This window comes from Oryctolagus cuniculus, chromosome 15 (assembly GCF_964237555.1).
Source record: "Oryctolagus cuniculus chromosome 15, mOryCun1.1, whole genome shotgun sequence".
NCBI lineage: Eukaryota > Metazoa > Chordata > Mammalia > Lagomorpha > Leporidae > Oryctolagus > Oryctolagus cuniculus.
The window spans coordinates 31,971,099-31,998,548 of NC_091446.1; the positions used below are offsets into that span (position 1 = coordinate 31,971,099).

General features: G+C 56.0%; 1 protein-coding gene across 2 annotated transcripts in view; it reads left to right on the forward strand.

Moving 5' to 3' along the window:
* Positions 1–27,450, forward strand: part of CRTAC1 (cartilage acidic protein 1) — a 143,840-nt gene that overhangs the window by 79,728 nt on the left and 36,662 nt on the right. For both annotated transcript variants that reach the window (XM_008270310.4, XM_051824045.2), the window contains exons 3-4: positions 12,215–12,411; positions 22,606–22,742. In XM_008270310.4, the coding sequence (XP_008268532.1) occupies positions 12,215–12,411; positions 22,606–22,742 (334 nt within the window). The remainder of the gene's footprint in view (positions 1–12,214; positions 12,412–22,605; positions 22,743–27,450) is intronic.

Genomic DNA, 27,450 nt, shown 5'->3' on the forward strand with positions numbered 1-27,450 from the left:
TGCATTTTTATTACATTTAATTGACACATAGGATTTTTATGTAGTTGTGGGGATACAGTACAATAATATTACACATTGTGTATGGTGTGAAATGATCATATTGGGGTGATTAGCATTTCTAGCTCCTCAACATCTACCCTTTCTAAGTGTTGGGAACTTTGGACTTCTCTGTTATTTTGCAATATATCAGAAGTTATTATAGACCGTAGTTACCCTGCTGTGCTACAGAGCACCAGATCTGATTCCTTCTGGCAAGCTGTATTTTATTTTACTTAATTATTATTTGAGAAAGAGGGAGAGAGCCTCCATGTGCTGGTTCACTCCCCAGATGGCCACAACAGGCAGCCTAGGCCAGGTGGGAAGCAGGAGCCGGGAACTGAATCCAGGTCTCCCGCCTGAGTGTCAGGGACCCTGACAGGTGAGCTGTCGCTGCTGCTGCCTCCCGGGGTCTGCAGCAGCAGGAGCCAGATCTGCGTCTTGAATCCTGGAACTGTGTTGTGGATGTGGGCCTCTTAACCGTTAGGCTGAACGCCTGCCCCTGTCTGTATCCTGATCCCCTATATCTAAGCTGCCTCTATCCCAACCCCACTTCCCAGTCTCCGATGACCACTATTCCACTCGCTCCTATGGTAACGTTTTTAGCATCCACAGATGAGTGAAAGCACGTGGCACTTGTCTTTCTGTGCATCACTTGTTTCATTTAACCTGATGCCCTCTGGTTCTATTCACACCGCCACAAATGACAGAATTTCATTCTTTTTTATGGCTGAGTAATACTCCATTGAGTATCTGTACCACATTGTCTTTATTCATCCATTGATCACCTGTACCACATTGTCTTTATTCATCCATTGGTGAATTCTTCAGTTGAAAGAAAGGAAGTTTGAGTAGATCATTGGAGTGGGGTTTTTTTAGAAACCTTTTATTTAATGAGTATAAATCTCATGAGTACATCTTTAGAAATACAGTGATTCTTCCTACCATACCCGGCCTCCCACTCCCACTCCCTCCCTACTTCCTTCCCTCTCCCATTCCCAGTCCCATTCTCTATTGTGATTCATTTTCAATTAACTTTATACACAGAAGACCAACTCTATACTAAGAAAAGACTTCAACTATTTGCACACACACACACACACACACACACACACAATATAAATAACTGTTTGAGAACAAGTTTTGCAGTTAAATCTCATAGTATGGCTCATTTAGAACAGAGGTCCTGCATGGGGAGTAAGTGCACAGTGCTTCCTGCTGTGAATTTAACAATTCGCGCTCCTTCGTATGACGTCAGTGATCACCCGAGGCTCTTGCCAGGAGTTGCCCAGGCTGTGGAAGCCTTTTGAGTCCACAGTCCATTGGAGTGTTGTGACCGCACAGTTAGGGGCCTGCCTGAATCCACAGCAAGTAGATGAGCCCTGTGCTGACTTAGGGCCAACTCCCTGATATCACAGCCACTCTCCCTGCCCTCCTGTCCCCCTGAAGCAATGCAGGTTTCAGGGTCAAGGAGGACCCATTTCCAGAACCTCATGAGTCCAACCGTTACTCCGCGTTCTGGTAGTGCTTCCTGGGGCTTCTGGAAAGCAGTGGGGGGCCCTAGGTGTCTAAGGCACGGCCACGCTGCCTTCTTCTGTGTAGTCTTTGGTGAGTGTGTCTCCAGAACACGCAGACCAGCTGGTCACTGCCATCTGCAGACACATCCTTCGTCCTTCCGCACACTTCTCTTCCGAGAGCTACAGGACCCCTCCTGGTTGAAGGCTGTGGACCATGCACCGCCAGCTCTCAGCCCTGTGGATGCACATGTGACCCAGCCTGCATCGGTCAGAGCTCTTCCCTGGGATTTTTCACACTGGAACTGAGGAAGGGAAGTCTCTGCTCTCTAGTGCTGAGGGTGGGCTGTGAGGCTTGGAGTTGATTCAAGCTTTGTGAACAAGGATGGTGAGAATGAGTCCAGCTGATGGAGGAGAGAGGAAGAGGGAAGGAAAGCCAAGTTCTGACAACTGCCCGGCTCCCGCCACTCCGAGGCTCCGCTGCAGCCTTGCCACTCCTGCAGTTTGTACATCAGAGCCAATAAATTCCTCAAGCACTTCAGATTGTTTGTCACTTGCCACCAAAGAATTCTGGCTAACGTGGCCCCCATCTGTCATCTCAGTCCCTTCTTTCACAGTCTGGAATTCCTGTCTCCTTTCTCTTTTTCTGGAAACAGGTGTTGATGAATGGAGTCACGGCCTTCTTCCTCCTCATCAACAACCCCGGCGTCGACAGACACGACTGAGCACCTGCTCTTGCTGGCATTGTCCTGGGTTTGATGGGGGCTAAAGATGCATATGAGAGTCTCTGCCTTCTGGGTGCTTCTGCGCTCATCAAAACGTAAGAAATTCCAAGGGCACAGAGCACATGCTGAGCACAGATCTTTTATAGAACAAGGCATAAATCAATCAGCTGCGTGGAGTTTTCACACAACACAGGCCCTCATCACTGCAGATTATTCTGACCTTTGGGTACCAAACATCCCTTTCTTGAAAAACCATTCACTCTTCAACATAAAACACTTTTCTCCTTCATCTTAAAGTTACCTTCATCAATAGAGCACTTTGTTTCTGGAGTCTTCTCCACCCCGGCCAGCTGCTAAATCAGGACCAAATCTGATGCGGTTTTCTCGGATGCCCCTTCTGACCTCATTCAGTTTGCACCCCTGTGGGCTCCTCACCCCAGGTTTCTCATCCTGCCCAGAGCCCTCCCATCACCAGCGTCTCCATTCCTTTAAGCTAATACCTGGCGTCTGGTTATATCCTATTCCGGGATGCAATCTGTGAGCCTCCTGGTGGATTGCCTTCCCATATGCTTTCTGGTCCTATTTAACTTCATGGTTTTCAAAGAACTAAATGTGTAGAAAGGGAAAAAGAGCATTACACACATTTCCAAAGACATAATCTATGCTTAAGGCCATGCGTTTAAAATGAGAAACATTTAGATATGGCTAGAAAGAAGAGGAGGAATAGAAAAACAGTGGTTTCTGGGATCCTGTACTTCTTATTACTCTTCCACCCTCGGGCTCTGCATAGACCCTCTGATATTCTGAAACCCAAATACCAACCCAGTTAGAAGCAGGCCTCCCTTGGCCAGACCTGTCCATCATAAATTCAAAATCTATTCCAGAGAATTCCACTTATTTGTGAGTAAACTGTTTTCCTGCATTCCAGGGTGAATTCTTCTTCCCCATAGGTCTGAGATGATAGATCCTCATCATCTACTTTCTTTTTGTAAAATGTAGCAACTTAAAAACAATTCATTATTGCTCACAATTCTTTGTGCAGGAATTTATCAGGGCTCAGCTGGAAGGTTCTTCTGCTCCACATGACATCAGCTGTGTGGCCCACTCAGCTGCATTCAGGTGTCAGCCAGGTTGGGCTGGGCTGGAAATCCACAGGGTCTCTGCCCACATGACCTGAGCCCTGGGGCTCGTCCACCTGGCCTCTCCATGGGCTAGCATGCTCTTCCTCGGAACATGGTGGTCTCAAGGTAGCAAATTTTTTATATGGTGACTAGCTTCCCCCAAGAGACAAGGTGGAAGCTGGTAGGCATCTGAAAAGCATGATGAGGGGTGGGCATTTAGCACAGCAGTGAAGCCACCACTCACATCCCATATTGGAGTCCCTGGGTTCAAATCCAGCACCGGCCTCCATTCCCACTATATAACACACACCCTTGGAGGCAGCAAGGTGATGGCTAGGTACTTGGTCCCTGCCACCCACATAGGAGACCTGGATTGAGTTCCAGCCTCTTGGCTTTGACCTGGCCCAGCCCTGACTGTTGCAGGCATTTGGTAAATGAACCTGTGAATAGATTTCTCTTTGTGTCTCCTCGCCTTACGAGCTCTGTCTCTCTGCCTTTCAAATAGATTAAATAAAACAATGAATAATTTTTTTATTTCAAAGGCAAAGCCCAAAACAACTGGCCCAACGTCACTCCTCCCATATTTTGTGAATGAAGGGAAGTCACAAAGCAAGGCCAGATTCTAGGGGAGGGGAGAGAGAATAAAGGAATTCATGGTAGCCATCTTTTTAAGATTTATATTTTGTTTTATTTGAAAAGCAGAGGAATGAAGAGAGAGTTAGAGAGAGAGAGAGAGAGAGAGAGAGAGAGGTATCTTCCAATAGCTGGTTCACTCTCCAAATGGCTGCAACAGGCAGGACTGGGCCAAGCTAAAGCCAAGAGCCTGGGTCTCCATCCTGGTCTCCCCTACAGGTGGCAGGGGCACAGTATTTGGGCCAGTATCTACTGCTTTCCCAGTCGCATTAGCAGGGATCCAGGTCAGACGCAGAGCAGCAGGACTTGAACTGGCACTCTGGTATGGGATGCTGGTGTCACAGGCAGCAGCTTTAACCAGCTGCACCACAATGCTGGCCCCATGGCAGCCGTCTTTAGAGACCACCTACCACTTCCTTTTACCCCTTAGTCACAGAAGGGCACATCTTCTTGCCCATCTCTAAGCTTGGAGTAAACCCCCATCTGTAGAATGCTCTCGTGGGCAGTATTTCTTCCCAGTCTCTCTGTTGCTGAAGGTTATCTTAACTCACTGTCTCCACCCTAACACCTAGCGTCTTCCCTGGGTTCAACCTTCACTGCCCTGAAACTCTTGTTTCAGGAAGCTATGTATTCTCAAGTGCTCCAAATTAGTTTTGACTAAGTCTTATGCTGCTTTTTGTTCTGTTATGATAACGATCATCTGAAACTGATAATATGCTGATAAGGTTGACAGTGCTTTATGCCACAGGTTGGTAATCTTGCCATAAAGAGTCAGAGAATAAAATATTTTCAGCTTTTGGTCCCTATGATGCCTGATGCAACCACTCAACTCTGTGGTTCAGCAAAAGCAGCTATAGACAATGTATAAATGAATGAGCATGTCTGTGTTACGATAAAACTTTATTTACAAAAGCAAGTAGCAAGCCAGATTAGGCCCTTGGGCCTGCCTCAGATCCAAGAGTAAGTTGTTCAGTTTTATCTAATAATTAGCTAGTTCACTTTCAGAAAGTCATTTTTCTATGAAACTTTCTTTATCCATAAAATGAAGGTATTGAAGTGACCAGGAATCAAACACCATTTTTTTTTTTTTTTGCTCAATTTTAAGAATGTGCCGTGTCTCTTTCAAAGTCTTTAAAGGAAATGCCCAAAAATGTCCCCACGATAGGGGTGTCTCTGGGACGCTGTCCTGGAGTGCCGCTGCTGTGTCGCTGTGTCTGTGACTTGGAGTCTTGCAGGGTCTCTCCAGGCGTGCAGAGTTCCTTCTTCCATCTCCCTGTCTCTGCACCTGCTGTTGGTGTGTTTCTCTGCCCCTTGTATTCTCTGTGTATCTGTCTCTTCCTTCTGCTCCTCCTCTCTCCCCTGACAATCGTGTTGAATAGATATATTTTTCTTTATCTTTCTTTTTTAATGAGAAACAGTTCCCTATTTTTCATTTTCAAAATGGATATCATACAAGTATTTGTGTATCTTTCAAAACTTAAAAAAAAGTCTTTTCATATAAAATGGTTAGCATATGTAAATTACTTAGCACGGTATCTGGTGTATTGTAGGAACTCAATGATTATATCCCTTCTCCCGGCTTCCCCTTCTGTGACTTGTTGTCATAAGGGTCAGAGTCTCACAAAATTAAAAAAAAAAAAAAGGCACCCATCTGTATCTGTCGGTAACATTTGGTTAGTCTCACCATAGCGGGACACCCACTGCTGACACCCTGTTTGTCATTGAAATGTTTGTACACCTGTTTTGGGAATTAACGAACATGGAGAATCAAAGACCAAACAAGAGCCAGGCAGCACAGCCCAGCTCTGGTTCCACCCCCAGTGACACTCTCGCAGCTTCCCCAGGCTTTCTCCTCTCCACTCTGCAGGCAAGTACTGAGCGCTCACTGTGCCCTGGATGTGGGGGCAGGACAGACACCACCCTGTCTGCCTGTGCCTCGTGAAGCTGTGTGTCCCTGGGACACCAACAGTACATAGCCGACCAGGAGTGGGCGAGGGGAGTTGCCTTTTAAAGCGAGACCCAAAGCATGGGAGGGAGCTGGTGGCAGGACCCCCAGGAGGAGAGGAGAGGAGCAGGCCCTGGGCTGGGGGCCACTCCTGCTAGGACGCAAGGAGACCCTGTGGCTGGGCTCGTGGTCCGTGGGCACCCAGCACAGGCTGTAGGCAGGAGGATGGCGGGCTCTGATTTATGTGATGAGAGAGGACTCTGGTCCGTGTGTGGAATTCGGGTCAGGGGAGCAGGTGAGGAAACGGGACGGAGGCTGTGCAGGGGGAGGAGGGTAGAGGGAGGGGTTGAAATGTCTTAGGGGATGGAAATGACAGCACTGGCCAGCGAGTGAGAGGTGAAGGTGAGGGAGTAGAGAGCCAAGGCCGGCCCACCTGGGCGCCCACGTCGGGGAAGCAGGGCTGGGCCATCAATAGTCCCGCTCTGGACGCGTTCCATCAGCGCCGGCCGTGGGCCGTGTCAAGGAGGCCGGCGGATATATGAGTCTGAGTGTGGACGGCAGACTTGGGCTGGACACATAAATTTGGGCGTTGTCAGTCGTGGGATGGATATCACCCACAAGTGAAACGGCACAGGAGGGAAGAGGGCCTGGGCCGGGCCTGGGGGCTCCACCATGGAGAGGGCGGGGAGAGGAGCAAGGACATGGAAAGAGGGAACGGAGAGAGTCAGAGGGGGAGGAGGGAAACTGGGAAGGGGCATCATGAGGCCAAGCAGGCGCAGTTCTCAGAAGGGGCCGCAGGGAGCAGAGAGTGCAGAAAACCGCACCAGACACCACAGAGAGGCTGAGGGAGAGGCGCAGGGCGGGGGCGGCAGCCGGAGCAGCTTGGAGGGAGTTGGGAGCCCCAGGTGGACTGGGGTGGGGTCTGCGGGCAGGGGATGGCCAAGAGGACAGCCATGGGGGCCGTGCAGGTCCCACATGGAATAAAAGAGCTGCCTGGCCAGCCGGCCGAGGCGGGAGTACCAGAGCCAGTGGAGAGCAGCAAGACAACCAGACAGCGCAAGGAGTGGCCACCAGCTGCTCGTAGGGTGGCATGGTTTGTTTTTTTTTTGTTTTGTTTTGTTTTTTAAATAATGATGAGAACTCACAATTATGTAACTTCACAGTTTGCCTAGTGTTGCCACACACTCTCTCACGCTCAGTCCTCACACCCATCCTGGGAGGTGTGGCGCAGCCCCAGGGGACAGACGAGGAAGCTGAAGCTCAGAGGAGCCAGGTGACAAACTCAAGGTCAGAGCCCCGCAGTGGCCAGGCCATGACCTCACGCCCAGGCCCCTGGCCCCTCCACAGCAGTGCTGACCCAGGGGAGCAGCACCAGCGGGGGGGGGGGGGGGGGGGCATGTGCATCAGGGAGCCCTCGTGCCTTGGTGCCATCTGTCACGCTGCTCTTACAATTGCTACCAAGACAATCCCTTGTGCCTGCCGGTGCATCCTTCGATGTCAGGAAGCCATAGCTGCTTGCAAGAACAGGGGGCCTTGTTCCACTTCCTGGCCCTGCCTATCTGAGTTTCTAGAAATCCCCAGCGATCTCTGGCAGGCACCAGAGGGGGAGTGTGTGGTGGCAGGGAGCTCACAGGCAGCTGCCCAGGCTCATCAGGGTGGGCACTGACACCGCAGAGTGACTGTGAGAAGCCTCCTAACCTCTGGAACCTCAGTCTCCACGTCTGGAAAATGGGGCTATCACTGGAACCTGCACCCTGGGGTTATCAGGAAGCTGCAATGAAACGGTGGGTAAGCAACACTTGGAACAGGGTCCGACACACAGTGACTGCTCTGCTGGTGCTACTCATGATTCTTTTTCTTCATTCACTCCATCCCTCCCTCCCTCACTCACTCTTGCACCCAGCAGACGTATGTTGAGTACCTTCTGTGCGCCAAGCATCGCTCTAGGCACAGTAAATGCAGAGGCGCACTCACTCAGCACGCTTGCTGGGCTCTGACAGCGGATGTGTGACAAGGGAAGTGATGTTGCAACATGGCGGCTCTGCCCTCAGGGGAATAGGTGAGGTGTAGCTCGCTGTGGGGATCCGGAGGAGGGAAGATCACATCCAGCTGTCGGGGCAGGCTCTGCGGAGAACATTCCCCGTGGGAGAAGACAGCTGAGCAAAGACCAGGGTGCTGGGAAGGGCAGGGCAGGCTGGAGAGGGGCTGGCTCAGCCAAGGGCAGCGGGTTCAGAGAGGGGCTGGCAATTCTGTATCCGGCCCCTGGCCTTACACCTTGGAGCTGTTGGTCTGGCTTCATGCCTGTCCCTAGGAGTGGGGACGTTGGGGTGGGGTGGGGAGAGGAGATGAGGCAGGACCAATGCCGCGTGTGTAGGAACCTTGTGTGTATACTCCAGCCACTCCAATGCAAGACAGGCCCTGTGCCTCCCCTCCCACTTCCCTGGAGAACCAAGGAGTGTGGGTGCCCAGGACAGGTGTCAGGGCTGGCCTCTGGTGGTGACTCCTAGCATAGCCTTGGAAAGGGGCCGCTGCTCTACCGGTCTCGCTCAGCAGAGTGCCGTTACACTCTGCCCCACAGAGCCTCTCATCTGGCCGCTTTTGAACTCTGGCTCTGGGTTGCCTTGCTCAACACATCATGGATTGCAATGACTAAAACAAAAGTGTCCACAGAGCAAAGCTCTGGGTGACACTGACAGTGGCGGGCTCGGGAGCATACCCCATGGCCACATTTGTCCACACATATTTTGATCTCTAAGTCAGCCTGTCACTTTTTTTTTTAAAGATTTATTTATTCATTTAAAAGTCATAATTACACAGAGAGAGCGGCCGGCGCCGTAGCTCACTTGGCTAATCCTCTGCCTGCGGCGCTGGCACACCAGGTTCTAGTCCCGGTTGGGGCTCTGGGTACTAGTCCCAGTTGCTCCTCTTCCACTCCAGCTCTCTGCTGTGGCCCAGGAGGGCAGTGGAGGATGGCCCAAGTGCTTGGGTCCCTGCACCCGCATGGGAGACTGGGAGGAAGCACCTAGCTCCTGGCTTTGGATCGGCGCAGTGCCGGCCGTAGTGGCCATTAGGGGAGTGAACCAACAGAAGGAAGACCTTTCTCTCTGTCTCTCTCTCACTGTCTAACTCTGCCTGTCAAAAATTTTTAAAAAACATAAAAAATTACACAATTACACAAAGCGAGGAGAGGCAGAGAGAGAGAGAGAGAGAGATCTTCCATCCACTGGTTCACTCCCCAGTTGGCTACAACAGCTGAAGCTGTGCTGATCCGAAGCCACAAGCCAGGAGCTTCTTCCGGGTCTCCCACTCAGGTGCAGGGGCCCAAGCACTTGGGCCATCTTGCACTGCTTTCCCAGGACATAGCAGAGAGCTGGATTGGAAGTGGAGCAGCCAGAACTCGAACCAGCACCCATGTGGGATGCTGGCACTTCAGGCCAGGGCGTTAACTCGCTATACCACAGCGCCAGCCCCCACTCTCATTTTTACAAAGGAGGAGCTTCAAGTGGGAAAACTGGCCAGCCTAACACCACCAGCCTCATCTCCGCCAGAACTGGGCCCTTTAAGAAGCAAGTAGGAGCATGTATTGGGCCCAGTGGTTAAGTTGCCACCTGGGTGCCTGCATCCCATATCAGAGTGCATAGTTTGAATCCCAGCTGCCCCACTTCCCACCCAGCTTATTGCTAATGCCACACTCTGGGAGGGTAGGGGATGGCTCAAGTAGCTGGGCCCCTGCCACCCATGTGGGAGGCCAGGATGGAGGTCCAGGTTCCTTGCTTCAGCCTGACCCAGCCCTGACTATTGTGGACATTTGGGGAATGAGCAATGGATGGAAGATCTCTCTGTCTGTCAGTCTCTCTCTGCTTTTCAAATACAATGAAAACAAAGAAGCAAATGAGATCAAAGATGAGACAGTGCTTTGTAAACTGTGAAGTGCGGTGGCAAGGCAGTGCTGTCATCATCGCCACTGTCTACATGAGGTTCTCGGGCATTTCTCAGGGTGGCTGCTTCCAGGGAGGCTGCCAGGAAAAACACACATAGGACTGAGTGTTGACAGTGTGGGCAGTGTGGAAGGAACACAGGATTCAGATCCTGGGACACAGGCAGAGACCCAGTGCCACCCCTACAAGCTGCATGACTGACAGTGGAGGAGGCCCAGGGTGTGGCGCTCACAGAAGCAGGTGGCCTTTAGGGCAGTGTTCAGCGCCCACATGGCACTCCCTGTGCCCCAGGGCAGGAGCCAGCTGCTGACGGTGCTGAGCCCAGCAGCCTGCCTTCCCTCCCAGACACGGGCGCCCTGGCCACACAGCCCTCAGACGCTGTCTGTCACAGCGTCACCTTCCCACCCAGGGTCCTGACTCGGCCCCTAGCCAGTGCTCAGCACCCCCACACTGCCCTGGCTCCTGCATCCTGGTGAGGAAGCAGAGGGCCAGCCTGGCTCTGTTCCAGGAAGGAAAGAAGCGCCTTCTCTCAGCACCCTGGACAGCGCTTCCTGCCCGCCCGCCCCCAGGGCCCTGGCAGAGCTGCTGGCAGGGAAGTGCCCTCCAGACACACCTGCTCGGGCTCAAACATAGCTGAGGGGCCACGGGCCCGTGGGTGGGCTTTGGCTGGATTCCTTCACAGCTCCGGCAAGCTGTCTTCCCAGAAGGCGGGAGGAGGCCTCGGGCCTCCACAGGCCTGCTGCCTCAGGCGCACTCTCCCACAGGGTCTCATTTTTCCCACTGGAAAGGCGGTGGTGAGAAATGGACCAGGTGACACCTAAGCCCTAAGGCTCAAACAGGATGTCTGGGGTTTCATTCATTCATTCAACAAACATTTATTGAGCAACTGCTGAGTGCCAGACACTGTCCTAGGTATCAGGAACAAAACGGACAAAAAGTCTGCCCTCTTGGGGCTGAATGAGGAACAGTGAAGGAAAAATGAACAAAGATTTATCAGCCAGTGGCAAAAGTGTGTGGGAGAGCTGAGGTGGGGGGGTGTGGGGAGTGGGGAGGGGACTGCAGGTTCTAGGAGTATGGGCAGGGAAGGCCCACAGAGAAGGAGCAAGGGCCTGAAGGAGGTGAACAGCCAGCCGTGTGGAGGAACAGCATCCAGTCAGAGGGAACAGCAGGTGCAAAGTCCCTGAGGCCAAAGCCTGGGGGGTGGGGCAGGTGCCTCCTGGGACATTTGCATCCTAGTTACAGTCCCAGCTACTCTGCTTCCAATCCAGCTTCCTGCGCATGCGTCCTGGGAGACAGCAAACGGTGGTGCAAGTACTTGGGGCCCTGCCATCCACGTGCGAGACCTGGTTGGAGTTCCAGGCTTCTGGCTTCAGCCTGGCCAAGCCCTGGCTGTTTGGGTCACTTAGAGACTGAACCAGCACATGGAAAGTCTCTCTCTCTGGTGGTGGTGGCGGGGGGAGAGTATTCCTCTGCCTTTCAAGTTGATAAAAATAAACTTTTAAAATGCAATTAAAAGATAAGTTTACTTTAAAAAGAAGAAAGAAAGAAAAGAGCGTGCCTGGGCTTCAGCAGGAGGCCGTCTGGGTGCAGGAGAGGAGACGGCGGGTGGGGTGATGGGTGCTTCTGTCTGCTCTGGAGCTCCTCTGAGCCAGCAGGCCAGCAGGTCCTCCTAGTAATTCCAGGGGCGTACGAACTCGCCCACCTACGAGGCTGACTTCAGGCTCCTGCTTAGATGCTGGGACTTCTGTCGGGGGACAGTTGTCCCGAATCTCAAAGCCAAAGCCTCCCGCTCCTCCAGGGTCATGCACACGAGAGCTCTCGGCGGAACAGGAAGCACCTGGGCTGGAGCCCCTGCACCAGACACTCAGTGGCTGTGTCACCTCGGGCGGCTCTCTGAGCTCCCATCTCTCTGATGAACAGCATCAGTTGCCTCATCTGTAAAATGGGTTGTGGGATTTCAGTGAATGAGATCATAAATACACAGGTGTCTTTTACTTTGAAATGGGCAAGCAAAGTGCCAGGGAGGCGTTTGCTTTCTTCAAGGAGGTTGTCCCTGGCTCCCACTCCCCGCCACCACCCTGCTGCTCACGTGGGCCCACGTGGGCCCAGCCGACTCTCACTTTGCCTGTGTCCTTATCTGACTCGGGGGTACTCATCAATCACCCAGGGCCCCCGGAATGCACCAGAGCAGCATTGCCCCCCGTGCCCGTGGTCCTGAGTACTCCCAGCCCAGAGTTGGCTGAGCGGGCCTGGGCGGGCCCAGCTGCTCCTCCCCAGCAGCCCTGCCCCATTCCACCTCCAGGTACAACGGCCCCAACTTGGTTCTGAAGTACGACCGGGCTCAGAAGCGGCTGGTGAACATCGCTGTGGATGAGCGCAGCTCGCCCTACTACGCGCTGCGGGACCGGCAGGGGAACGCCATCGGGGTCACGGCCTGTGACATCGACGGAGACGGCCGCGAGGAGATCTACTTCCTCAACACCAACAACGCTTTCTCTGGTAAGGACGGCGTCCCCGCCTCCCTTCCCGACACCTGCTGGTGGCAGGTCACTGGGGACCCTGGCCCTTCCTCAGGCTTCTGTCGCTGGCTCCCAGGCTCTGGCCGTGACCTCCCAGGAGGACCCCACCTTCCCAGGGCACAAAGCGTGTAGTTCTGTGTCCCGGGCCCTGGCAGAGGTGGAGGGGTGTGAGCAGAGGAGGCCACTGGGCCTTCTCCAGCCGTGGCATCTGAGGCCTGCATTTCTGACATGCTCCCGGGCTCCGCTGCTGTCCAGGGGCCGTGCTCGGAGCCGCAAAGTCCCACATGCTAGGGGACGGGTGAGCCATCAGTGCCCGAAAGCTAAGGAATAGCGACAGTGCGCGACAGCAGCTGACACTTAAGTGGTGCCTACCCTGTGCCGGGCCCTGATCCAAACACTGCACGTGAATTGTCACTGTCAGCCCCCCAGCGGCTCCATCACGTCAGGGCCGGTAAATCCCACTATGTGTTGAGCACACACAGGCACCCAGAAGCTCCTGCCTTGCCCGAGGCCGCACAGCTTGCAAGTTCCAGGACTCACATCTGGCTCTGACCCCAGATCCGTCCTTTTAATCCGGACGCTCTCTGGCTCTCTCAGGAAAGCACCTGGCTCCCCTTGGGTCTCAGGGCTTCACCACACGGGGGCTGTGCTCCTGCGCCGACCCCCACCCCGGCTCCCACGGCTTCTCTGGCCCGACTCAGTCTGCTGAGCTGTGACATCCACGCCGGAGACCCTGGCTGTGGCATGCACCTGAGGGATGCAGGCCCTCTTGTCCCTGTAGGCCCTGGATGTACCCTCCCTCCAGCTAGCAGCAGGCTCCTGGGTCTGCTTGGGATGCAACCTCCCAGCTCAGACCAGGGCAGTCATCATCCTGAACTCTCCCTGCCCCCTAGAGGCTGGTGACCATCTGGCTTTGGGAACCCCCAGACACATATGCACACACTCACCGCCCTTCCCCCACGCCATAATGTTGCCCCTACTGGTTGCCAAGCCCGAGCCAGGCCCCAACCCTGAGAGTGCCCTGAGGTTGCGCCCTGCCAGCCTCGTGAATGGGAGGAGACGGGTTGGAGCCCGTGCCATGGGCAGGGGCGGGAGGTGCTGGCTGACAGCCAGCAGTGTGCAGCCAAGAAACAATGAGCCACAGCCCCGAGTGGTGTTTTATGGGTTTTCATCTCATCTTGCCACCGAGTGAGGCCTGAGAGATAGTAATTATCCCTACACAAATATCAGGGCATGAGCATCCAGCTGGATTTACTGCCCTCCCGCCAACCGAGCCGAGATTGGATTAGGACACAATTAATTGATGGACCGATCAACTCTTTCATGTGGGGCAAGGTCAGCAAGGGGGCAGCACCCAGGGGTGAGTCCCGAGGAAGGCTCCAGGAGGCACGGCGCGGGGGCGGAGGGGACTGTGGAAGGGCTGTGTGGGACACACAGCATAGAGCGCCTGCGGGGGAGCCTCCGGGTGTCCCCGGGGCAGCAGCCGCTCGCCTGCTCTGTAAGTGTTCCTCTGTGAGCAGGCCTGTGTCCCTGCCCAGGCGGCACCCAGGAAGCGTGCAGCAAGCCCCGCTCAGCTGCCTCCCAGGCACCCCAATCTGAATGCCGGGGACCAAGTTATCAGATCGCAAAGCTCCCAGCTGATTCCCGCGGGCAGCCGAAATTGAGGGCCACCACCTTGTTCACCTTGTTAGCTCCGGACTCAGCCCAGCAGCAGCCCCGTCTGTCCATTCATGCCTCCAGTCACTGGGGCCTACTCTGGGCCAGCACTACTCTAGGCACTGAGGATGGCTGGGGGACTGAAACCCAGAAATCCTGCCCTCATGGGGGAGGGGTGACACTGCCCCTAGCATGGCCCCGTATTTCTCTAGCTATCTGACTCCCTCTGCCAGCGCCCTGGTTGTAAGCTCTTAGGAGCAGCGTCCCTGTGCTGGTCACTTTGTGGCATTCGGTGGCTCCAGCCAGACCCAAACATCTTAGGAGTTCCATTAGAATTGGATGAATGAGTTCCAGGCAGAGCAGGTGCATCCCGGGCCATTAGGACCAGCAGGAGGAAGACAAGGGGAGGCAGGCAGGACACTGGCCCGGAAGGCCCTGGGATCCCAGGTGTCGAGGCACAGGTGTTCTTCTGAAGGGGCTGGAGTGGGCGCCCAGGGCTGGAGGAAAGACAGTGCCCAGACCTAGACCCAGGCACACACCTCCTGGCGACCTTCTGCGGGTTTGAGTTAATTTTCCAGTTGAGTGATCCGACTGATTCATTGCCATTTGTGCCAGGTCAGCATTTCCTCGGGTCTGGCTGGCACACACTCAGCCATTGCCACCCTGACCACAGCAGGAGCTCCGGCCGGCCCTGGCAAGCCCACAGCCTTCCGCTCGGCCTGCTTCGGCCTATGCTGGAGAAGTGGGGAGTAGGGGGCGGCCAGGGAAGAGCCAGCCCTCTCGCCTCCCAAAGCCGGCCGCTGGCCGTGAACGCTGAGAGAGAGGCCTGGGTCCCTGCAGCTGGGCAGTGTCCTATGGAGTCAGTCTGCGTAAACGGGGGCCCTGCCCTTCACACGCCGGGTGACCATGAGCGACCCACTTGGCCGCTCTCGGTCCCAGCTCCCTCATCCATGGGACAGGAAGAGTCCTACAGCTCCATCAGCTCAGCTCCCTGAACGGCCCCTGGACTAGGTCCCAGACCCTTACCCTCCGGGAGCCACTGGGGCACCTCATGTCCTCCATGCTTCTCAAGTTCCAGCCTGAGGCCTCCACACTTGCTCTTTCCTCTGCCCAAAACGTTTTTCGCCCTGGCATTCTCAGATCTCACGCCTTACATGAGGTCTTCCGGGAGCATTAGTTCTGAAGTCGTGCCCCTGCGCCTCCCCGCGCCTTCGCCAGCCTCGGTCGCCTTCCAAGCCCCGGCTCGCTGGGTGTTTACTGCCTGTGCCTCCTGCTGGAGCCCTGACACACCGTGGGGCAGAAACTTTGTCTTGCTCACTGCTCCAGGGCCCAAAGAAGTGCTTGTCACTTAGCACTGAATACGCCCGAAGCTAAGGAAGGCAAAGCACCTGGAGCCGTACCTGGGACTCGGTGTGCACTCTCTGAGCGGTTGCCGTTTGATTCTGTGGCTACGAAGATGCTGGCTGAGGCCTCTGCAGCTGCCCTGGGCACAGGGTCCCGGGCTTCCTCCCGGCCGGCGTGGGGGAGAAAGGCCCTAGGAGCACAACAGCTGTGGCGTAAACAAGACACTGCCCCGAGGATGGCGCCAGGAGGGCCTGGATCCCTGGCAAGCAGGTGAGAGAGGGAAAGGAGGAAGACTGCTCACGTTCCAAGAAGCCAGGGCCTGGAGTCCTGCTTCCGACCTGATCCAGCTGGGAAAATACGAGGCACGGTGTTCCAGGCAAAGCTGCTCAGTGAAAACCAGGCAGGAGAGTGTGCAGACAAGGCGAGAGGCGGGGCCGGCACCTCCCGATCAGAGCCCATCCCCCTAGGGGTCCTCTGCCCGCCCAGCCCAGCCCTTCATGGCAGGGTCTTGAGCTCTCCCACCCACAGGACTGGCCGGGGGCATCAAGCACGTGGGTAGTGGATCTTCTATGTGCAAGGCACTGTTTGAAGAATACGTATACCGCACCCCTCTTCTGCACAACCGTCACAGGCCCCACTCGTGGTTCTGCACCTTGCATTTCTCGTTTAGCTTTGTATTCTAGATCTCAGTTCATGACCATTCACAGAGGGCATTCTCATTCTTTTCCTGCCTGTATACTACTCCATTCACAGGCTCGGCATTAATCTCATGGATCCTCAACTGATGAACATTTAGAGTGTTTGCAATCCTTTGCCTTTACAAGGAGTGCCACCAAATGAGTGTGGACACTGTACCACTGTCCACAATTGTGGGTACATCTGTCCTGCATTTTGTTTGGTTTTTTGTTATTGTTTTCTTTTTTTAATGTTTATTTTCATCTACTTGAAAGGCAGAGAGAGAGAACTCTTCCATCCACTGGTTCACTCCCCAAATGCCTACAAGAGCCAGGGCTGGACCAGATCAAAGCCAGGAGCCCGGAACTCCATCTTGATCTCCCACGTGGGTACAGGGGCCCAAGCACTTGGGCCATGAATCTGCTGCCTCCCCAGGCGCACTAACAGCAAGCTGGCTCGAGGTCGAGGAGCTGGGGCTCAGGCTGGCACTGCAGTACAAGATGTGGGTGCCCAAGCGGCAGCTTAGCCCTCGGTGCCACCGTGGCCACCCCGCAGGAGTATCTGTCGGACGTTCACAGAGGGGCTCACTCCCTCAGAGGAATGTGCAGTGTGGTTTCGCGAGGCGTGCCTGACATGCTTCCTCACCCGCGGAGCACCATCCCGCCCTCACCAGGACAAAGTCTCATCAATTCCTTTTAGTGTGTGCCAACCTGATGGGGAAAAATTGATTTCCAAGTGTAGTTTTAATTTTCATTTTTCTTAAAATGAGTGAGGCTGAGAATATTTTTATGTGTTTGAAACTCTTGCCTGCTCAAAGCCTTTGCCCATTTTGTTCTATTGATTATTGGGCTTTTCCTTATGGATTTGTAACACCTCTTTATAAATTAGGGAAATGAGCCCTTTGTCTGAAATACACAAGTCGCGGAGAGCTCTCCCTTGTTTGTCATTTTTCTTTTGTCTATGCTCACGTTGGGTTTTGCAGCGGGGGAAGCTTTCATTTTGTGGACTTGGATTTATCGCTCTTCTTTACGGCTTCCTGGCTCCTGTCGTGTCTGGAGAGGCTTCCACGGGGGCTTTTGTAACCTCTTGGAGAGGAGAAGAGCACCTGTCCCCGTGCCGAAGAGGAGAAAGGAGGCCCGCATGGCGGCACTTCCAAGCCTCTCCTGCCTACACAACGCACACACAAGCGCCCTGATCTTGGGAGGAGCACTCTCAGCCAGCAGCTCCTTGCCTGGCTACTCCAAGTGTGATGCGTGGACCAGCGGCGCTGCAATCGGCTGGGAACTCACAGCCGCGCACACTCCCCAGCCCCGCCCCGACAGGCTGCACCAGATTCGATGTTACTGTCCAGGAGCTGCCTGTGCCCACCAAAGTCTGGGACGTGCTTCCCTGAGCCTCCACCCTCTCTTCGTATGATTCGCTGGGCCCTAACGTGGATTCTGGGGTCTGCTGACCGCCCCCAGCCAGGGTCCGTGTGGACGCAGCTCTCCCAGTGGGGCTCCATTGGGGAGATGGCTCAGGCACCCCTAAGGTGCCTCATCACTAGGCCCACGTGAACACTGCAGGTTCCGGCGAGCCCTCCCTTCAGCCCACAACAACTGGGCGACCTCAGGCAGATGAGTTAGCCCTTGGAGCGCTGGCGGCTCTGTGGAGTGAAGGTACCAGCTTCCTGGCGTGGCTGTGGAGAGAGCACAGTCGCTGTCGTGAGAGAGGTCCAGGCAGGCACAGGGAGACCTCCCTTCACCCCTGCCGGCAGGGAGGAGACTGAACTTGGGAATTATGGGGAGGAGAAGGGCCCGAGGTCACCCTTCTCTAAGTGTGCTCTGCCTGAACTGCTCCTGTCTTCCCCTGGGGCTATCACAGCTCTGCTGCCACTCCACTGGCTGGGTGTGGCAGAGCGCGTGACTCCTAATGGCACACCTGCCTCCTGGGCTGTGGCTCCCCAACAATGCTGACGGCAACACGGCTGTTATGTGTCAGGCCTCGGGCGCCAGGCCTTGTTCTAAGCACTTTGCGTCACTGTTTTCCTTTAACCCTCACAACCTGATGAAGGAGTAGGTGGCCATTCTCTTTATCCCATCTGACAGAGAAGGAAAGGACAGGGCCATGGCTTTCCCAGCGTCACCCAGGAGAAGGGATGTCGCTGGCCACCTCCCCGACTGTGCTGTATGGCATGAGTCTCCTTGCCGTAGAAAGCAGGCGGAGGCTGAGGCCTCTGCCCAGCCACACACACCTGTCGCCCTGCTCTTTGCCTCCAATATCAGAACACGAATCAGGTCCTCTGCAGGGCTGGGGACAGCCCCTGGGGGAAGAGGCGCTGCGGCCGACCAGTGATCCTTGGGAAGAGCTCTTTATGGCCTTCTCTCCCTCCGAGTGGCTCCAGGGTGCCCTCTGGGGGTGGAGCTGGGTGAGGCAGGATGACAGGATGGTGAATGGAGGACCACTGACAATGGACACCACTGCCCTGGACACGTTGACCTTCCAGATGAAGAACCTCCCCCTTTCCTGTGTACCCGACGGCTCCTCCTCTGCTCGTTCTCCTCCCTCCTATGCCTCAAATGTGCTGCTCCTGGGACGCAGTCTATGACCCGGGTCATTCTCCATCCCCGGCTCCAGCCTTGCTATCGAGTGAGCTGCTCTCCCTCATGGCCAGCAGCCTCTCTTGCCACGCCCTCTCAGCCCCGCTTTGACCACCCCAGATGCAAACTGCCTGAAACCACGCTCCTGCTCCCCACCACCCACCTGGCCTCCTGTCCCTGCTTGGGTCCCCGGTCCCACGCTGTGCACCTCCACCTTGTTCTGCCCACCACACCCACCAGTCCTGCCTCCCTTCCTGCTCCAGCTTCCCTCCACTGCCATTGTCACCACGCTGATCAGCTCACAAAAAAGCCACAAAAAGGGGCCACCCCTGGCTCACTCTGCTGCCCACTGGGTCTCCTGCAAACAGTGTCTCCCCTGACATTCCCAGCATCAGCCCCCCACCTTCAGTGCAGGAATTCATGGGTCTTCCCCACTCCGCCATGTTTCTCCCTGACTCCTGGGCTCCAGATCCCCTCTGCATTTTCCTTGCCACTTGCCTGCCAGGGGCACCGCTCTCCCTCCCTGCCTGGCCACATTGGCCCACGATGCTCAGCACAGGCTCTGCGGCCGGAACGACCTGCCTTTGACTCTGTCCCCATCACTTACCAGCTCTGCCACCTTGGATCAATTTAACCTGTCTGCCTCAGTTTCTCCATCTGTAAAGTGGCATTTCAGGATTTAGATGAGATGATGGTTGCTTAAAAACAGTGCTTTCAGGCAAAGTCTGACCATAGTAAGCACTCCGTTCCCAGGAGTTGCTGTTACTCTGGTCCTTCAAGCCCTCTGCAGATGTCTGCCTCTTCCTCCTGGAAGCCCTCCCTGACCACAGTGACCTCTTCCACCAAGATTTCATGGGTGTCTTGCGCAGCCAAGCTCTGCTGGCCGCCCCTTTATCATCTGGTGCCGCGGGTGCTTCATTTGCAAAATGGGGTTTATGAGTGAGCGGATGTGATGTGCCCTGTTGGTCTTCCTGCTGTCTCATGCGCCTCTCTACCTGTCCCGTGGAAGCACCCTGAGTCAGGAAGAGAGATGCAAGCCTCTGGCGGCACCTGGCACCTGGACCTCACCCTTGGAGCCTGCCCACCGGTCCACAGCAGGAACCTGCAGATCCACTGAACTCTGGGACCTCAATGTTCTTTTAATGCCAAGATCTCAGAAGCTGGTTTGGGAAAGGGAATTCTCAGAAGTGCCTCTCAATGGGGGTGGTGACCCCCAGAGCCCCCTGCCCTGCCCTGAATGCCTTCCTGTTTCTCCCTGCCTCTGCTCTCCTGAGAGGGTCCCTCTCTCCTCTTCCCCGCTATCTGCCCCCAGCTTGGGGAGGGACCCCGGGGCCGCATGCAGCCACAGGAGCCAGAAAGCGGGCACGGCCGCTGACAAGGGCCGGGGGCTGGGGCCGGGTGTTTATCGCCTGTGCCATCGACCCGCACAGCTCGCTGTTTATCTGTCTTCCTGACACACCTAATTACCCAGGTTGCAGCTGCCAGAGCGCTAGCTCTTCCTAAATCACCAGCTCCCGTCCTCCTGTCGCCCAGGCCTGCGGGCCTCTGCCTGCAGAGGGGCTGCCATTGATTTTGCCGTTCCCACTTATGATCTACAAGGCCCTGCATTGCTGTTGCACATTTTACCTTAATTAGTTTATTCTTCGGGGCGTCCCTGGTGCGCTTAGAGGCCAGGAGGCTGGCCACGAAGCCCAGTGCCTGTCCAGACATCAGCACCTTGTGGGAGCAGCGTAGGTCCCACAGATGCTGACGAGTGGTCTGCGGAAAAAAAGAGGGTTCCATGCCAAGTACGTTTGGGAAAGCCTGGGTTAAAGAAAGAAATTAAGCAGGTAATCTGCTGCAGCACTTTTCAAAGTCGTAATAGACTGAGGTCTACTGAGAATCTCCTCAAGATAAACGCGTGTTTCCCAAACTCAGACAATCACAGAATCCTTTCTCCAGGCCACTCCTAGAGACCGGGGTTCCACAAAGCACACTTTGGGAACTGCTGGCCTGGGTGGGCAGGAGGAGTCGGAAATGATGAGGCAAGCCGAGGAGCCCAGTTTCTCTTGTCTGGCTGCAGCAGAACTTGACGGCTGGAGAAATTTCTCCCACTGAGTCTGAAGGTGCCCTTGGAGCTCCCGGTGGCCACCTGGCGTGAGCTGGTGCAGTGTAACCCAGGCTCGCTGGAGGTGCCCAGGCCAAGGAGGTCCTGGTTTGGCAGAGGCAGGTAAGGGTTGCCTGCAGACGGCCAAGGTGGCAGGCTGGAGGTGCAGGGGCGTCCTTGGAGGCCCCCCAGGCACCCAGAAGCAGGGCCGAGCCTGCCATGGCCTCTGGCTCAGCCGCAGGGATGGAAGCCTAGTCCGAGGCCCTTCTCCAGCACTGGGAAGCCTCGAGTGCTTTTGTGCCAGTGTGAGAAACCCCAGGAGGTAGCACACTGTCCTGGGCCCAGGGGAGCTGGGGTAGCTCCACTTATCCCACTTTGTATAAATATTCATGTTGCCTGCAGAAATATTAACACAGCTAATTGGCTGCCGGGCCACCACAGAGGAGGCTGTGGTCTCAGGAGGTCCCCTGCCACCCCCAGAAGCCAGACGCTTTGTCCTGTCCTGTGCTGAGCCACCAAGGGGCCGTTTACCCACTGCTGTCATCCGCACGCTCACTCCCGTCCTCACACTGGTTCACTCTCACTTGTGCTCATCCTCACACTCACTCCCTCACAGACTCCCTGGCTCTGCCCGCACCCTGCAGTGTGTGCCCATGCCTGTAAAGGACCTTGGAGAGTAAGCCAGCTGTTCTGGCCACTCTGGGGGGCCCTGGGCCAGACCTGTCACATGCATCATCTCATTTATGACTTTCAGGACACCTGCATCAGTTACTGTCAGCCCCATTTGCAAATGAAAAGACTGAGGCCTGGATGCAATGGCCTTACCCAAGGTAGACTCTGAGGTGAACTGATATTGCTCATTTGCCCACCCACCCGAGCTCTGCTCCGCGGTCCCACACTGCCTGCCTCCAGCCCGAGCCCGCTGTCTCCTCCCTGGCTGGCCCAGGTTCTCTAAAGCTCACCCTCCCCGACTCCTTCGGTGGCTGCCCTGCCTGGGTCCCCTGTGCTGTACAGCGAACTGTGAGAGTGCTCTGGGCCTCCAGTGACAGGAAGTAGGCCCAGTGTGGGGCGGAGGGCAGAGCACTGCCTCTGTGGCCGCCTGGAAGGGCTTGCGGCTCCAGCCTTGTCCCCAGGACAAGTCTTAGTCAAGAGCGGCCTCCAGAGGCACAAGACCCCTGAAATCGCCTTTGGCGAGGGGTGAGCTGGAGGGCCTTGGCCTCCTTCCTGTCCTCAAGGAGGCCAGGAATCCGACAGAGCTGGCGACCCTGCCCTCCGAGGCTCCCAGCCCACGGACCAGGGACCTCCCAGGGCCGCCCTAACCCTGCATCCCTCTCCAGGCTGAACCACCCCCACCTCTGGCCAAGCTCAGCCTCCTTCCTCAGTGTGGGCTCAGGGACCTACCCACCAACCAGGACCATTTCTTTGGAGATCCAGATTAGGTCCTAGGATCCAGCAGCGAATGCAGGGTGCTCCTGGAGACAGCCGTCTGGCCCAGCATGGCTGTCACAAGGTGGGCAGTGCCAGGCTTGTCACTGCACAGGTGCAGGAGCGCGGCACAGGGTGGGTTCCAGCCGTCAAGGACCCGCCCAGACACACCGCAGCCAAGTACTTCCCACCTGGGTCCCGGGGCCTGGGCAGCTGTCTTCACAGGTCTGGGAGTCTTTCTCCACAACTGATAACACACGTGTGTCCCCAGCAGAGTCTCACCTGCGCGAGGCCTTCCTCGAAGCAAATGCTCCTCCACCTCTGGCTCCGACTGCCTTGTGGCAGGTGCCGGGAGACATAGCCAGAGGTGGGAACTTACAACCAGCCCTCCCTTTCTTCCTCTCTCTAGGGGTGGCCACATACACAGACAAACTGTTCAAGTTCCGCAACAACCGCTGGGAGGACATCCTGAGTGACGAGGTCAACGTGGCCCGTGGCGTGGCCAGCCTCTTCGCCGGACGCTCTGTGGCCTGTGTGGACAGGACGGTGAGTGCAGGGGCGTCTGGGGCCTGGGGAGAAGGGGAAGGCACACAGCTGCCAGGAGAGGGGCCAGCAGGTGACAGTCGTGACAGGGAGCTCCCACAGAGCCTCGCCCGGAGCGGGTGCTGAGCACTGAGCCGAGCCTCGCAGCCCGCGTCGGAGCACACAACTCGCTTCCTTCTCCCCTGCGCCCTCCCAGCAGGGGGAAGCAGGGGGTCATCGCCATGTCCGCTGGGCACTTGAGGGGACTTGGCCAGCCTGAGGACCCAAAATGGGTTAGTGGTCGTAGCTCTAAATCCTGTGCTCATTCTTTCATTCATTCACTCATTCAGCTAACATTCATTAGGTGCCATGGCATGGAGCCACAGGCGCCCATGAACAGACCAAGGCCCGACACAGGGGTTCCCAGGTGGGGGGGGGGGTTCCTGAACGAACAAGTTCTCCACTGCTCAGCGGCTGCTTCCCTGCTCCCCACCCCTCCCACGGGTGTCCGACACAGTGGGTGTGGAAGGCAGGCTCAGTGGGGAGCTCAGGAGCAGCTAGCTTCGGCCATCTGCCCTGTGGGGTTGGGGGTGCGGGTGGTTGCCTGCCAGGCTCTGGTCCTGGCAGGCCCAGCCGGAGCCCAAGCCGTGCGGTGCAGGTGATTTATCCCTCCTGTCACCTGCTCCCCTGCCGCCCACCTCCCTGGCCTTCTAAACAGTCGTCACTAAACCGGGGCCCCAGCTGCTGCCAGCTTCCACGGGAGCGGCTCTGTCCCCGTTCCGAGAGCTGGGGCAAGGGGGTCGGCGCGCCTCGGGATCGCAGCGGCACCGAGGGGATTGGGGATTCAGTGCGAAGCTTCGCAGTAGCGGCCTCCAGGCCTCGGGAGAAGGCAGGTGCCAGGTATAAATATTTATTTCTTAACAAGCTGGTGCTGGGAAGAGAAGCCAAGCTGGGCTGTGAAGCCACATTTAGCCCTGACCTGAATCTGTGCCACCTGGATGCCTGCCCAGTGGGCGGGGCTGGGGAGCGGCTCGCCGAGCAGCCCCGGGAGTGAGGAGGGCCTGGGCGCACCAGGCCTGCTGACAGCTGGGGGCCTCTTCCCCATTCCCTGACCCCCAGCCCCGCTCCCTGCCTCGCCTGGTCAGTGGGAAGTTTCCCAGAGGACTGAAGGAGAGCCATGAAGGGCATGGCGCAACGCACTCTGTGCTGAGAAGGCCATCCGCACACCTACGCCCGTAGGACAGAGGCACGAGGGAGACCAAAGTCGCACTGCTCCCCAGGAAGGCTGCTCAGCCCCCAGGGTCCAGCCACCACCTGAGCCACGCCTGGGGTCTGCGCGCTGTGCAGGGAGGAGCAGGCAGAGGCCAAGGCCGGGGGAGCTGAGAGGCAGCAAAGCACGTGGTGTGGGGAAACCCAGGAGCGCTGACACAGCCGACAACTGGCAGTCAAAGGCACGATGTGCCACGCCCTGTGCCCAGTGACTCACGCCTGTCTGAATCCATGCAATGAGCCAGTGAGGCAGGTGCTGTCGCATCCCATTGGACAGATCCGGAGTGGGCTGTGAGCAATTCAGCAGCTTGGCCTTAGTCATACAGCACACGGCAGGCAGAGGAAGAGCAGGAACTGAGCCCCGCCCACCGCTGCTACCCTGCCTAGGGGGTGAAATGACACCCACACAGGTTCCTAACCAGGGGTGCTCACACAGCATTCCTCATGCCAGTTGTCCTCGGCCCCACAGTGCTCACTGGGGCCTTGTAGGCTGTCCACCTGCTCAGTGGTTCTCTAAGTGTGGTCCCTAAGCCACCAGCGTGAGCACTGTTAGAAATGCAGATGCTGGGGCTGGCGCTGTGGCGAAGCAGGTAAAGCTGCCGCCTGCTGTGCTGGCATCCCTCCCATATGGACGCCGGTTCAAGTCCCAGCTGCTCCACTTCTGATCCAGCTCTCTGCTATGGCCTGGGAAAGCACTAGAAGGTGGCCCAAGTCCTTGGGTCCCTGTACCCACATGGGAGACCCAGAAGAAACTCCTGGTTCCTGGCTTCAGATTGCCCCAGCTCTGGCTGTTGTGGCCTTTTGAGGAGTGAACCAGCAGATGGAAGACCTCTCTGTCTCTCTCTCTGCCTCTGCCTCTCTGTAACTCTGCCTTTCAAATAAATAAATAAATAACTATGTTTAAAGAAGAAGAAGAAAAAAGAAAGAAATGCAGATGCTGGGACTGGCATTGTAGTGTGGCAGGTGAAGGCCCCGCCTGCAATGCCAGCATCCTGTATGGGCGTGTCCCAGTTCATGTCCCAGATGCTCCACTTCCCATCCAGCTCCTGCTGCTGGCCTGGTAAAAGCAGTGGAGGATGGCCCAAGTGCTTGGGCCCCGGCTACCTACATGGAAGACCTGGATGAAACTGGTTCCTGTCTTCCGGCTTCCACCTGGCCTAGTCTTGGACATTGCAGCCATCTGAAGAGTGAACCAGTGGATAGAAGAGTCTCTGTGCCTCCAGTTTTCAAATAAATAAATAAATCTTTAATAAAAAAAGAAATGCACAAGCTCAGGCCTGCCCCCCAACCTAGGGGTCAGGGGAGGGGTTCAGTTAGCCCTGTTAGCCCACGTGACTGTGATGCTACATCTGGGAGCCAGGGCACCAGACGAATAGCCCAGCCCCACGGCGCTGTTCCCTTCCTCTCCACTCCCCCTCCTACTCATCCTCGGCCCCAAACCTTGAACCCCCGCCTGCCCTGCATCTTCGGCCGTCTCATCACTCGCCAGCCCCTGGATAGGCTCCAAGCCAGCGATCTCTTACAAGAAGCGTTGCCTGATCGATAATGATGATGCCTCATGTTTATATAGCATTTTCATCTTTTCAAAGACCTTTCACATACGTTGTCTCATCCCATCTTCTCAGCACCCCTGCCAGAAAGCAGGCGGAATGCGATCCCCATTTAACATGTGACAGAATGCAGCGGGAGGCCGTGCGGGATTTGCCCAAGGACGCAGAGCCAGTGAGGGCCCCACCTGGACTGGGACCCAGGTAGATCACCCTAGACCAGTGGTTCTCCAAGTGGGGTCCCGGAACGACAGCATCCAGATCACTGGGACCTCTCAGAGCCCACCCCACCTCCTGACTCAGAAACGGCGGTGGGGCCGGCAGCTGCAGCTCTTTTCTTGAGATTTACTCTACTTATTTGAAAGGCAGAATAACAGCAGGGGTGAAGGGTGGAGAGAAAGGGATTTTCCACCCACTGGTTCACTCCCCAAATACCTACAACAACCGGGTATGGGCCAGGCCAACGCCAGGAGCCCCAAACTCCATCTAAGTCTCCCATGTGGGTGCAAGGGCCCAAATGCTTGGGCTTCCAGTGCTTTCCCAGGTGCATTAGCAGGGAGCTGGATCTTAAATGGAGCAGCCGGGACTTGAACCATTGCTCATATGGGATGCTGGCATCACAGGTGGCAGCTTAAGCCGCTGTGCCGCGATGCTGGCTCCCAGCATGTGTGTCTGCACAAGCCTCCAGTGGATTCTGATGCAGAATGTGAGAGCCCCTGGCCAGGACCTAGAGCTGCAGAAGCTCCTCCTTCCTCTGGAATCATCGCCCCTTGCCAGAATCACTGTGGTCAAGTCCCATGCGGGCTTCTGCAATCTCCTATCACGTAAGCCATCAGTGTTTATCCATTTTATCACCCCAGCAAGTTGAAGCAAGGAGCTTCAGTAAGGTATCACCGGACTATATAAAGACCCTGGTTTCTAGCAGAATGCACTGCAGACCATTTGCACTTAATTGCCCACTGGTTGATGAGCTTGCTAACAGCTGGTGGGGTCGGGAGCGGCTCACAGTGGCGCGCTTTCCCCGCGGCCCCCTCATTCTCTCTCCATCCAGTCATTCCACACACACACACACACACACACACACACATACACACACCAAACTCCTGTGATAGGAAGAACCTTGCAAGAAGCCAACGTGGTGTAAAGCAAGGTGTAGTTGTCTCAAACTGGGAACTACATGGGTCTCCTTCAAATGCAGATTCTGATTCTGCATGTCTGGGCTTCTGTTCTCTGCCTGCTCCCAGAAGTCACCGGTTTTGCTGGTCTAAGGCCCACTTTGAGTAGCAAGATCTGTGTGGCTCCCTGGGTAGCAGGCCGGAGACTTGGGTAACTAGAAGAGGGGGCAGGGAAGTCTTCAGGGGCCAGCTTTGTCGCCTTCTCCAGCTTCGCACCTTGACACTGCCTGCCTTGCAGTTCCTACTCCAGCAACACTGGACCCGAGCTGCTGCGGTCTCCCTGGGTGCATCACTCTTGCTCATCTTTGCCTGGAAGCCTTTTTCCCCTCCACTTCTCCTGGCTGAGACTCCCCTGGGGAAACCTTTTGTTCTCCGAGGGAGGTGCTCTGCCTCTGGGCTGGCAGCTCCTCCTCCGAGCTCCGGGACATTCTATCCACAGTCTCTGCCACTTACTCCAGTGGTTGCAGGTGCACCCACATCCCTCAGGACCCCCTGAGCTCTCGCCTGGGCCTCACCCACCAGTCAGACTCCCTTGGCTCTCAATCAGTGTCAGTGAAGCAAACGGCCCCTAAAAACGTGTAAAATCAGCAGGTGGTTAGATGGGATGAAAATTCTGGTCATGGGCCGGCACCGCAACTCAATAGGCTAATCCTCCACCTTGCGGAGCCGGCACCCCAGGTTCTAGTCCCGGTCGGGGCACCGGATTCTGTCCCGGTTGCTCCTCTTCCAGGCCAGCTCTCT